Source organism: Apium graveolens, chromosome 4 (genome assembly GCF_009905375.1).
Source record: "Apium graveolens cultivar Ventura chromosome 4, ASM990537v1, whole genome shotgun sequence".
Lineage (NCBI taxonomy): Eukaryota > Viridiplantae > Streptophyta > Magnoliopsida > Apiales > Apiaceae > Apium > Apium graveolens.
The window spans coordinates 73,622,341-73,635,794 of NC_133650.1; the positions used below are offsets into that span (position 1 = coordinate 73,622,341).

The 13,454-nt window shown below is 34.8% G+C and overlaps 1 protein-coding gene across 1 annotated transcript; it reads left to right on the forward strand.

Annotated features, from left to right (window-relative positions):
- The first annotated feature begins 1,962 nt into the window (after positions 1-1,962).
- On the forward strand, positions 1,963-3,588 carry LOC141718631 (uncharacterized). The gene has a single exon (XM_074521009.1). The coding sequence runs from the start codon at positions 1,963-1,965 to the stop codon at positions 3,586-3,588; it is 1,626 nt and encodes a 541-aa protein (XP_074377110.1).
- Positions 3,589-13,454: the final 9,866 nt, after the last annotated feature.

Genomic DNA, 13,454 nt, shown 5'->3' on the forward strand with positions numbered 1-13,454 from the left:
GTAAGTTTTAAACCCTAATTTCAGAATTGGGGGTTTCAATTTGAAACCCTAATTTTTTATTTTTTAATTAGTTTAAGCTTGAACTATCTGCATCTGCTTGTTTGAGTTGCTTGTTACATATTCTATAGTATGGAAATTAGTTGTTTGTCATATAGAAAACCCTAATTTACTTATGTTTGTGTCTTTATTTATTTTATTTTGTTTAAATGATAGGATTTTTGTTGCTCTTTTCTCTATTTTCTGTAGGAAATGCATGCTATTTTCAGTTAAATAATTTAAACATTATTTTATAGTAAAGGGATGATAGATGAAATTCGCTTTTTGTTCTGTATATGTTGTTACAGCATATATTTTACATATAAAATGACAGGAAGATGGTTCTGTGTAGAATTTATATTATAATGGAAACATCTTTCATCTATTGATAGTATAATGTAAACATTAAAATGCATGCCCTGTCTTGTACTACCAAATCGATACAAGCAGATTACTGAAATGGATAATGGCATTACATTTTCAGTAATAAAAATCAACTTTGATTTTTGATTTCATACTTGGAAAAAAATTTTTATAAAAGAACACTTCACTAACACATACATATGGTGCTTATAAAGAAAATAATTACCTGGTAGAGAAGAAGGGTCACCTGAGAGGAGTTAGAAAAACAGAAGTGGTTGGTTAGGGAATGTAATCTTTGAGCAAGTACTTAATAAACCCACTAAAAGTTCTGATTCTTGTTTCAGAAATGATAGTTAACATGTGAATAGAGTTTTCTTGGACTATGGAAGCTAATTCTTTATGAGCATCGGCGTCGGGTGGTGGCTGATTCTGCTCATTACAAATTATATTAATTTGCTATGTTTATTGTCTAGTGTCGTGCTCAGTTTTGTTCTGTGTTTCGTTTCGTCATTTTAATCAATCAGTGTCGTGTTCTGCTTTGCCGGTAATTATACATAGTAATACATATATATACTAATTGTACGTTGCTTTTTTTGAAATATTTGATATGAAAATTAGGTAGGAAATAGGTTATCCTACGAATATGGAGAAAGATTGGAATTCAAAAGAGAGGGATTCGTTGGAATATTAAGTCGGGGTTGAAAAGTTTTTGATTTACGCCGAAGAAAATTGTAAAAATCCTAAAAAATACCTTGCCCCTGCTGTAAATGTGTTAATTTCAAGAAATTTCCGGTCAAAGTAATAAGGGGTCATCTCTACGAGAATGGTTTTAGTCTTGGGTATATTGATTGGATTTGGCACAGATCTAAGACTGGTAGGTCGTCTGTTGGTAGCACGGTGCCTCCTCATGAAGAGGAGCAGAATGCAGATACATTTAAATCAGCCTTTGAAGCTGCATCGGAAGCAGCGGCTGCTGCATCGGAAGCGGCGGATGCTGGTGCTTCACAAGCTGCTGTGGTTTGTGAAGCAGCATATCGTAATCCGGAGGGTAAATCAGGGGGCGATGACTACGATAAAGACTCACATGATTTTAAGAGGTTTGTGGCCGATGCTCAACAACCTTTATTTGAGGGCAGCGACTGCACAAAATTAGATTCGGTGTTAAACTTACATAACTGGAAAGCGAGATTCGGTGTGAGTGATAGCGCATTTAGCGATCTTCTCTCTACAGTTGGCTCATTCCTACCTCAGGATAATGCATTACCTGTTAACGCATATGAAGCAAAGAAGACTCTTATGAATTTAGGCCTCGAGTATACAAAATTCCACGTGTGTCCCAATGACTGTGTTCTATACAGGGGTGTAAATGAGACTGCTTCGGAGTGTCCAAAGTGCAAGCTATCTCGCTGAAAGCTGGGTAAGGATGGTAGAGAAAGGTATAAAATTCCAGAAAAAGTTATGTAGTACTTTCCGATCATCCCGAGATTTAAACGGATGTTTAAATCTTCTTTGACAGCTGAGTTTTTAACATGGCATTCCAACTAAAGAATTCATGATGGCTAGATGCGCCACCCTGCCAACTCTCCTTCTTGGCGGAATATCGATTACAAGTGGCTTGCCTTCGGAAGTGAGCCAAGAAATCTTCGACTAGCTTTGTCGGCTGATGGTATTAACCAATATAACAATGGGCTGACCAATCGATATTCTTATTGGCCTGTAGTATTTGTAACATATAATCTTCCTCTGTGGTTATGTATGAAGAAGAAATTTATGATATTAACTATATTGGTCTCCGGTCCACATGAACCAGGTAACAACCTTGATGTGTTCTTACAACCGTTTGTTGATGATTTGAAAAAGCTTTGGGAAGAAGGTGAACCGAATGTATACGATGCCTTCACAAAAACTTTTTTCACTTTAAGGGCGACTTTGTTATGGACGATTAACGATTTCCCGGCATATGGTAATTTGTCTGGCTGTGTCAACAAGGGTTATTTGGGTTGTCCAGTGTATGGTGATGATACCGTTGCTAACTATTTACCTTATAGTAGGAAAATATGTTACCAAGGTCATCGTCGGTATTTGCCTAGGCATCATCCATACAGGAAGAAGAAGGCAGCCTTTAATGGTCAACAAGAGTTTGGACAGCCAAGGCAAACCCTTTCCGGACAAGAGGTGTTGGCACAACAAGAAAACATTAAATTTTCTTATAGAAAGGAAGTAAAGAAGTCGAAGAAGGTGGACTGTGCTTGGAAGAAGAAGTCGGTATTTTTTGAGTTGGAATACTGGAAATTCCATCACGTTCGTCACTGCCTCGATATTACGCATATTGAGAAAAATGTGTGTGATAGTCTAGTTGGGACGTTACTGAATTTAAAACACAAGTCCAAAGATAGTGAGGCATCTTGTCTAGATATGATGGAAATGGGGGTTAGAACTGATTTAGCTCCAGAAGTAGGAGAAAAAAGAACTTATCTGCCTCCTTCCAGTTTTACTCTAACAAAAGCTGAAAAAAGAAAAGTGCTGAAATCACTTTCATCAATGAAGTTGCCATATGGGCATTCCTCAAACATCAGAAATTGTGTATCCATGGCGGATTTAAAGATATTTGGGATGAAGTCTCGCGACTGCCATGTACTCCTTCAACAATTACTCCTGGTCGCAATTCGTTTGGTACTTCCGAAGAATGTTAGAGTTAGCATAATAAAACTCTGCTTCTTTTTCAACACTTTGTGTAACAAAATTGTTGACGTATCAAAACTTGATAAATTGCAAGCCGATGTGGTATTAACCTTATGTGAGCTCGAAAAATTATTTCTGCCTTCTTTTTTTGATATAATGATACATCTAATAGTACACCTGGTCAAGGAATTGCGTTTATGTGGACCAGTTTTCTATAGATGGATGTATCCATTTGAGCGTTTTAATAAAGTGTTAAAAAGTTACGTGCGAAACTGTTATTTTCCAGAAGGTTGTATAGCCGAAGCATACTTGAAAGAAGAATCTGTAGAATTTTGCGCTGAGTTTTCTAGAAATAGTTTCACAACTGCCGGTCTTTCGAAGGACCAAGGTAAACTTTCTGGTCCATTATCGGCTGCAACAGTTAAATCTGTTGAAGAGAAAGAACGAGATAAGGCGCATTTACACGTCCTCTTAAACAACAGTGAAGTGTTTCCATATATTAAGTAAGTCACTTTTCTTGATTAATTTTGTATAAGCATTATTTTAGTTTGTAACCAAAAAATTTATGTATTTTCAAAGGATGAATAAGTAGTTGCTTGAAAAATTTTATGAAGGAAAAAAAGACTATTCAGTGGATGATTGGGGAGCATAATAGACTATTTGTTGATTGGTTTGAGAACAAAGTTATGACTGAATTGAACGAGAAAGTCGAAGGTGTTTCTGAAACGATAAGCTAGCTAGCAGGAAAACCATCGTTTACTGTTTTGACTTTTGATGGCTATCTAGTTGACGGGATCCGATACTTCACAAAGGAGCGAGACGATGCTAGGGTTGTTCAAAATAGTGAAGTCTCGTTAGTTGCTAAGAATATCCAAGTTTCTAGTGCTAATGATTTAAATCCCGTAGAGAGTGATATGACATTTTACGGGAGGATTGAAGAAATATGGGAATTGGATTACCACTCATTTAAAGCCCCGTTGTTCTTGTGCAAATGGGCAGACTGTGACAGAGGCGTCAAAGCTGATGAACTTGGCTTCACACTTGTGGACCTTAGTCGACAAGGCCACAAGAATGACAAATATGTGTCCATTGATCAAGTGAAACAAGTTTTCTATGTCGAAGATCCCGTTGATTCCAACTGGTCAGTCGTATTGACCTCAACGACCAGAGACTATCATGAGATATACAATGATGATGATCTTGGAGACACAATTCTAGAAAACCCTTCATTCTGCTCTAACATCCCCATAGTTGATTCTGATGTTGATGACGACGAAGAGTCTAATGTTGGCAATAAAAGAAAGGATGGCGAAGGAATCTGGCTGAAGAAGCGATCCAAGGATTAAAAATCATATTCACTTGATTTACAGTTTTGTTTAAAAATAGGCTTCTCAGATTTATGTAAAATTAAGTGCTGTATTGTAGAATTATGGATGGTATCGAAAAAACTTGGAGTTTATTTATCAACTTTTTATTGTAGAAATGTATGATATAATTACTTGGAGTTTTATTATGAGTGTAAGTATTAGAATTTGTAGAAGAAACTGATAAAAATATGTAAATGCTTTATGTGTTCTTCTGTATGTTGTTATACGTTGAAAAGGCGATTGTGTAGTTAATTATATATGTTGCATTAGATATGTGTTGTGCTAGAATGATTATGATAATCCTAGTATGATGATAATCTTATCTCTTATTCCTACTCCTTTTGGTTAATGCAGGAAAGATGGTAAAGAAAGGAAAAAAATCTAAAAACAGTCTAAAGAATCATTGGATGAGAATCACATTGTTCCAGCGGACACCATTGTTCCAGCGGTACCAGATCCTGACCCGGTTACTCCAGCGGACACCATTGTTCCCCAGCAGACAGCTCCACAACCCACTGAAAGTACTGCACAATCTACCAAAAGCAGGACATCTGGAGCAGCACGAGGCGTTTGTGCTATGCACAAAATGGTGATGAAGAAAGCGCGGGGAGAGAAATTGAATTTGCAGTTCAATCGAGTTGCAGTTCTAGTTGGAGACGAACGGCACAAACTGCAGTCCTACATAGGTATGCTGGCAAGGACAATGGTGCCAATTGACATTCCGACTTGGCCAAAGGTTGATCCTGAACTGAAACAAAAAATATGGAATGATCTTGAGGTATGTCATTTACAATCGCAATTGACATTAATCTCATTGTTTTTATTTAAAAAAATTTGCACAGTCTGAACTTGTTAAATTTGTGCTTCAGGATACGTTCGAACTGATTCCTGAAAGTCGGAAGAGGATTCTACAGTCGGCAGGCGCAAAATGGAGAAATTTTAAGGCTAAATTGATAGCGGAAATGTGATGCCTTTTGTTGGGCAGAAGAAGAAGCTACAGAAGCCACCAAAGCAATATGCTTTTGTCGGGAAGAAAGCGTGGAGACGATTTGTTGCAGCTAGAATCACAAAAGAGTGGGAGGTATGCATTACTTATATATATATATATATATATATATATTTAAATTTAGGACCATATTTTTTTTTGTTTTTTTGGGAGTAGATTTAATTGTAAAAATACAGTAATCAACAAGATTTATTTTGTATACAGGAAGAGAATAAAAAATAGAGTGAAAGAGTGGGACAACAGAAATATCCACACCGAGTGTCAAGAAAAGGATACATCGGATTGGAAGAAGAAGAAGTAAGAGTCTTATCATTTTTCTTGTAGTATTCATATTTTCAATTTTATGAATGTATCCTAATTTTTTTGTAGAAACGCTCGGGGAGGTTGGAGCCTAAAGAAAGGCCAGATAGGGCAATTATGTGGAAAAAAGCCCGTATGACAGAAGATGGGACTCTTGACCCAGAACTAGCAGAAAAAATTCAACAAATTGTAAGACTTATTAAAATTTTTTGCTTCTTTAATTTTCCAATCATACCTAATTACTCTCATGGTTTTAACAGGATTCCTTACTCGAAAAGCAAAGAAATGGTGAATTCAAGCCGGATGGAACTAATGATGTACTCACCACTGTATTGGAAACTCCCGAGCATGCGGGAAGGGTTCGTGGGGTTGGAAACTTCATACCTCCAACATTGTACTTCGATTTACCGAAACAGACAAGAAATCACATTACCAAAGAGCACTTTCATAATCTTGAGTTGCAAATTGCTGAGTTGAAAGCTTTGGTTGCTGGGGGCAATCTACATTCACCAATGTCTGAAAAAGCAAGTTGTCCTGGGGTAAAAGAACAAGAACAAGAACAAAAGAACAGAAGGAAAGTTGCAAAAGATTTGATGAAAGATGAATTGATGACCGATGAGGATAAAGATGGTGCAGATTTTGTTGTTATTATTCCTCCTCCTGGTCCACCGGGACAAAAGGTATACAATTACAGTGTATACTTGATTGATTTCTATGATAATGTTGCATGTTATTTAAATTGTTTGAGCCGATAGTGTCTATTTTGATTTATAATTATAAACTATAGGGTCCTCGCAAATGTGAAATGACAGTGAAGAATATTGATAACAAGGTAGCTTTTGGTGTTGTTTTTGATGACGGAGATGGAATGAATGGATCGGTTCATGGAGTGCCTCTAGAACCAGGATTTATTCGTGTTGGGGTGGACGGAAGCATCCAGGACGATGCTTTGGTGCCTGTTCATGTGGTTGGTGAGATAGAAACCGTCCAGCAAGCCATCGGTTCTCATTTGGCATGGCCTAAAGACATGATCATATACACTTCCACTACTGGTTCCGAGGTATATAATTTAATTACAAACCAAGTGTCATTATTTTTAGGAGGTTGTACAAATTTGCACTAAAGTGAATAATACCGGTTATATGCTTAAATATTTATTTACTAAAAAAGAAAAATGTGCGGAATGTGAGTGAGGTGCAAAGAATGCATAATGCATTTAATTTCGTTAAGCCAAAGGACAATGTGCCTCCTCGCTTTAGGTTGTTGTACAAATTTGCATCGACAGTGATGAAGGAAAGTGGAAACTCGATACCGGTTCCATGTGATTTTCAAATCTTTGGAATTGAAAGAACTATATATTTACTTCATGATAACATACTTGAATTGCTAGAGTTTAAAATGATTGGACAGCCTGCTATATCAACATACATGGCGTAAGCTTCTTTTTATACTTTTTTAGAATCTTGTCTCATTTTATATAGTAATGATCTATTTACAGAAAATGTAATTTTTAATTTTTTTAATTTTTTAGGTATTTGTATTCAGTGTTTCGGGATACGCCGAGTAGAGATTTTTCAGCGATGTTTGCTTTTCTTCATCCGTCCACATACAAGCTGAATGATGAATTTAATGAATATGTTGTGCAAAGGCTGAAAGATGGAGTTCTTCGGATGAACTGTATGCCTTATAACTACAAGTATGTCTCTTTTTGTGCGTCCTATTTTAAAATATTGTATGGCCTTGATTAGTCATATAGTTGTTGGTAAATTAATTATAATGTATGTAAAATTGTCGGATATGTAATTTTTTTAAATTGTCGGATATGTATTTTTTTTAAATTGTATTTTGCTCACTTTAATTTTTTTATAATGAAAACAGTTTACATTGGATTTTGATTGTGTTTTGGGAATCAGAAATTTTCATCCTTAATCCATTGCCTCACCATCCTCATCCCCAGGACCTTGAAAAGGCTTTAATGCGGTAATTTTTTACTTCAATTTACAATTATATATTGAATGTAATTGGTAATTGACGGATTTGACACTGTATTTTATAATTATAACATTTACAGGGCAGTGAGATCTTATAATGCTCAGGAAGGACGGGTAAACAAGAATCCCAAAGTTAAAAACCTTGTTGTGAGTATTTAGTCAATTTTTTAATTTTTCATTTTTGTAAAATATGGAATTATGATTAATCTTCGATGTTACTAATTGTCAATAATTTATTGGAATGTATACGGATGCCATAAACAACCAGGTGGCACAAAATGTGGATATGTGGTCATGCGATATATGAAAGATTTAATTGAGGACCAGGAGATGAAGCTGCTAGATAAGGTACATTTTTTACTTTTCTTAATTCTATGAATATTACTTTTGAGTTGGTTGAGGAATGACATAGGTTTATTTGTGTTCTAGTGGGCCTCCAAGAGTCGCAAGACTTATACAGAGGAGGACCTTGACGTTGTTCGCTATGAGACGCTTGATTATATCCAATCCATTATGTAGCTGTTGGCGACTCTAGCTTGGCGACTGGTACCTATATTACAATCTGAAAAATACCTTTATTTTGGTTGCATGTATTCGGATTGTAACTAGTAATTAGAAAAGATTATGGATGAATGTGTAGTAGTTCATGTTTGGTGGTTTAGATTTGAAACTATGTAGCTAGTATGTTGGGATGATAATTTGGATGTTTGGAGATTGGGATGTTAATTTGGATGGTTGGAGATTGGAATGATAGTTTGGTAAATATTGGAGCTGAATTTGGTTGTTAAATGGCAATTGCTTGGTTTTCTGGCAATTTTTTGGCATCCGTGTTTCTGATTTTTGCATGGATAAAACAGTTGATCAGCCATCATTTTATACAAACCAACTGATTTTAATACAAAGCCATTTATCATTGTTTTTTTGACATAAAACTGATGTTAATGTAATACTATAAACATCTGCTACAAAATAAAAAAATGATGTCTATCAAAGCTTGATACATCAGTTCTAGTTGACCATTGACATCAGTAAAAACCGATGTTAAAGACTACAACAAAAAAATCTTGAAACAAAAAACTAATGTTATTAAGCATTATAGACATCATTTTGTCACAAATAGATATCAGTTACCAATGAAGAACCGACGTCAAAGGTACTATTAACATCGGTTGTTTGATGAAAACTGTTGTTACTGGTACTACTAACATCAGTTTATTGGTTAAATTGAAAGATTTTGCTTAGCTCACATATATTTAAATTTATAAAAATATCATATTATGATGATATATGAAGATTAAATATGCATAATAATTTTAATATCAAGATACAGAAATCGGTTTTAAACAAAGAACTGATGTTATATGTTGTTTTTAACATCAGTTTAAAACCGATGTTAAATGGGGGGGGTCTTTAACATCACCCACGAAGACATCAGATTTTTGTCTTCATAGACATCGGTTTTTAGCCGATGTCTATTGACGTTTTTCTAGTAGTGAATTACAGATTGATTTTATAATATGATAATACTATTATAATTTTTAAAAAATTCATAAATAATATATGTATTATATAGGTAAAATATAATATTTATTTATTAATATTAGTAACCGCTTCGGTTCGGTTTTTATTGGTTTGGTTAAAAGGTATAACCGGAACCGAATCATTTAAATCAGTTCCGTTTTTTAATTTCCGGTTTCGGTTCCGGATCATTTTTTTGTTCGATTTTTTTGGTTTCGGTTCGGTTTCAGTTTTAAATCGATTTGTTGCTCAACCCTACTTGTAGGCTTGTAGTCGTAGCCTCGGTGTTATTACTCTACATTTCACATAAATACATTTCACTAGAAGAATACATTTCACAAGCGGCATGGTAAAGAAAATTTTTACTTTTTTTAAATATTGGATATAGTACTCGCTTTGTTGCGAGCAGCCCTAGATGTTCAGAATCTGATATTAAAAGTTTTCTCGAATGATGTAATGTGATAATTATTCCCTGTTAATTAGGGACACATATGTATACATGCGGGTCTATTATCGAAAAAGTTAACAAATATGTACTTTTCGCCTCAAATTTTGGAAACAGTTTTTTTTAAAATCTAACATTTTTACTTTCTCATTGAACCAAAAAGTACTTTAATATTTTATCATCTAAAATTTAGGAGCAATTACATATATCATCATTTTGATTGATAATTTTATATGCCAAAAGTATATATAATTTGTTGAAATCGCTTTTAAAAGCATTATGAACAGAAAAAAATCATATGAGGTCTAGTATAGTACGAGGTGCCATTAAGATTTTGACAAAGTAAAGAGTATGTTGTATGCATGATATTTATAATGAGCCAAATTTTATATCAATGATGTAGCATACAAGTGGCGGATTTTAATTTGGAGACGCATATGTATGCACGCCTGATCCATATTATTTTTAGGAAACTTATAAGTTAGAAGTTTTGTTGAAGCACGGGTTTATGATGATCTCTTATTTAGCAACAGAATAAAAGCAGTTTTATTAATCGATAACATAGCATTGCAGTTTCAGACTTTCCAAGAACTCAAGATTAGGTTTGTTAGGGTTTATGTAAATCGAGTTAGACTGGATAACTCATTCTACCTTTTCTCAAACAAACCCTATCTGATAAACTTTGTTTGAACTATTCAAGACTTATCTTTAATTAGTTTATCTCTTTCAAAACAAACTAACAGATTACTCTTTCAAAGACTTATTCAAATTATTTTCAAACAAAACCGTTTTAACCTTATCTATCATATATATTGTTTAAAAATCAAATCTTTTAGAACTTGTGCCTATAAATAGAACTCGCGCTTTCAAATTTTTAACTAATGCTTACACGTCTTATTCTTAATCTGAAACATCACTCTTGTTCTCCATTCTTCTATTGAATATCCAGTCAAGTAAGATCATAGACTGAGTTGTAATTTTTATATTCATTATTCATTTCGTGTATCTATATCTGCTTATGCCGGGTTGTGGCAAGGTTTTGATTTTAAATGAGTAGCCAAGGTAGCCAGTGGGCTAGGATATAGCAGGTGTGCTAGGTAGCAAGTGTGCTAGAGAAAGGTTTCTTTCAGGGCTATCTTTTGCGATCAAGGAAAATATTGTAAGTTCTTTTATTAAAGTTGATATAATACATTCTTTATGTTAGTTGACACAGGGACTTGGATGGAGGCCATAGACTAGGTGTAGGGGTCGAACCAAGTATAAACTCTTGGTGTTTTGCATTATTCATTTTCCTGCATTTATATTTCAGTAATTTATATTCTGTAGATTATTTGAGACTATCTCATTGTATGTCTCATTCGTAAAGGGTATGTCCCATTTACATAAGAGACTGTCACATTTGTCTTATCAGTTATAATATCGAATATGTAGATTGTGCCTTTGAATTTCAATTGGTATCAGAGCGTGTGCATTTAATTCACTGTTTAGTGTTTATTTTTCTAGCGATCCATGCCTCAATCAGATAGGTATTCGAATAATTATTCGCCATTGTTCTACGGTGCTGAAAATTATAACTATTGGAAATTCTGCATGAAAATCTTCCTCCAGCGTGATACTTTTGAATGGGATGCTATAGAAAATGGCTTTACAATCCCAATAAAAGAAGGCAATCCTAAATCTCTCAAGGAACTCGCTCTTGAAGAACTCAACGCTATGAATTCTAGTGCTATCAATTCACTTCTAAATGGAATGGTGGCTACTGAGTTGCGTAAAGTATCAGCTTGTACTACGGCTAAACAAATCTGGGATACTATCAAAGTCAGCCATAGAGGTACATCTAAGGTACGTGAAGTCAAACTTAGTATGTTAATGAGTGATTATGCAGGTTTCTGGTTGGAAAGAGATGAAAGTGTCAAAGATGCTCAAGGAAGGTTCTTAACCTTGATGAATTCTATATCTCTTCTCGAAAGGACTATTCCGCAATTCGAAATCAATCAAAAAGTACTCAGGGCTATGCCAAAGAAATTTGATCCCAAGGTCACCATACTGCAGGATTCTACTCTTCTTTCTACAATAGACACGCTTACACTCTTTAGTGAATTGGAAGAATTCGAGAATCAGCTTCACAGATATGATGAAGAAGATGATGTTCCTCGAAAAAAGACTCGTGCACTTAATATAGATGCAGATGAATCTCCTGATGATTCTAACGAGGAAATTACACCCTTGACCAAGAAGTTTCATAAATTTCTTGCCAAAAGGAATGCATCAAAACGGCCTATGAAATCTCAGCTTCCAAATAAGGATTTTAAATCTAATCCCGACAAAGATAACAAGGCTAATTCGAGCAAGGACACATGTTTCGAATGTGGGAAAAAGGGGCATTTCAAAAAGGACTTCTACAAGCTCAAGAACAAGAAGAAAGCATTACCTACCTGGAGTGATGAAGATTCTGATGTTGAGATCGATTCAGATGATGAAGTTTCTCAACTATATTTTGCTGGACTCGAATACAGCTCCAGTGATAATGATGAGGTACAAAATGTTAAATATAATATAAATTCAAATATATCTTCAGTTATACTAACCTTGCAGGCTCAGAATAGAAAGTTGAAAGAAAAGAATGCTTACTTAAAACAAACGTTAAGTGGAGTTCTCAGTGAAATGGATGATCCCATGAAAGATTAAACGGTGGCTGCTGAAAATTGATCTTTAGTTGAAAAGATATCTAAGCTTACGGAAGAAAATGAGTATCTCAAGAATGAGACTGAGATGAAAGATGTTTGTCTTGAAGCTTTGAAGAAAGAGTCAGCCTGTGTTGATCCTGAAACTGTCAAAAGAGACAGTGCTTCTGATCTTTTGGTTCCTGAATTAAAGCAGAAAGTTGCACAGCTAGAAAAGGATTTAGAAAAGTGTTTTCATGGTGAATGAACTTTGAATGCTTTACTTGCAGAACATAAATCTTCTCTTGATAAAGGAGGATTAAGATGCGAATCTATCAAGAAAAGAGCATTTCAAAGCGGTTACAAGAGGACCCCAAAGAAGTACAAGATGTCGTATGAGAAATGTCGAGATTGTAGCAAACCTGGTCACACTACTTCTGAATCTAGATTATGTGGTATCAAGGGCCACTGTTTTAACTCATCTTATAGATCGTCTACTAGATATAAATCTGCTCATGCTTCAGTTAACATTGTTCAGATATGGATTAAGAAATCAGATAGATATTTATAAAAGATCTGTGATACTAGCCAACAAGGACCCAAGGTTAAGTGGGTACCTAAGAGATGAAGCAATTTTTGCAAGTATGCTTGAAGGTCCATGTTCTTTGTAATAAATAGCTAATCGATAGTGGATGCTATCGCCATATGACTAGTGATAAATCCAAATTTCTCTCAGTCGTAGCTAAAGAGGGAGGTCTAGTTACACTTGGTGACTCAAACACCATTCATATCATTGGAAAATGCACCATTGGTAATGAAAGGTTTGCTATTTCTAATGTTCGTTTAGTTGATAGTTTAAAATACAACCTGATTATTGTAAGTCAACTTACTGATGCTGGTCATATGGTTAATTTTGATTAAGATGTCTATTATATTGATACTAAAACTAATGAGTTCGCTTTAGTTTCCAAATGAAAAGGGAATATCTTTATCTTAGATTTTGATGAACAACATGAAGAAACCTGTCTTGCTACTGCTCAAGAACAACAAAATCTCTAGCATAGACGTCTTGATCATGTACAC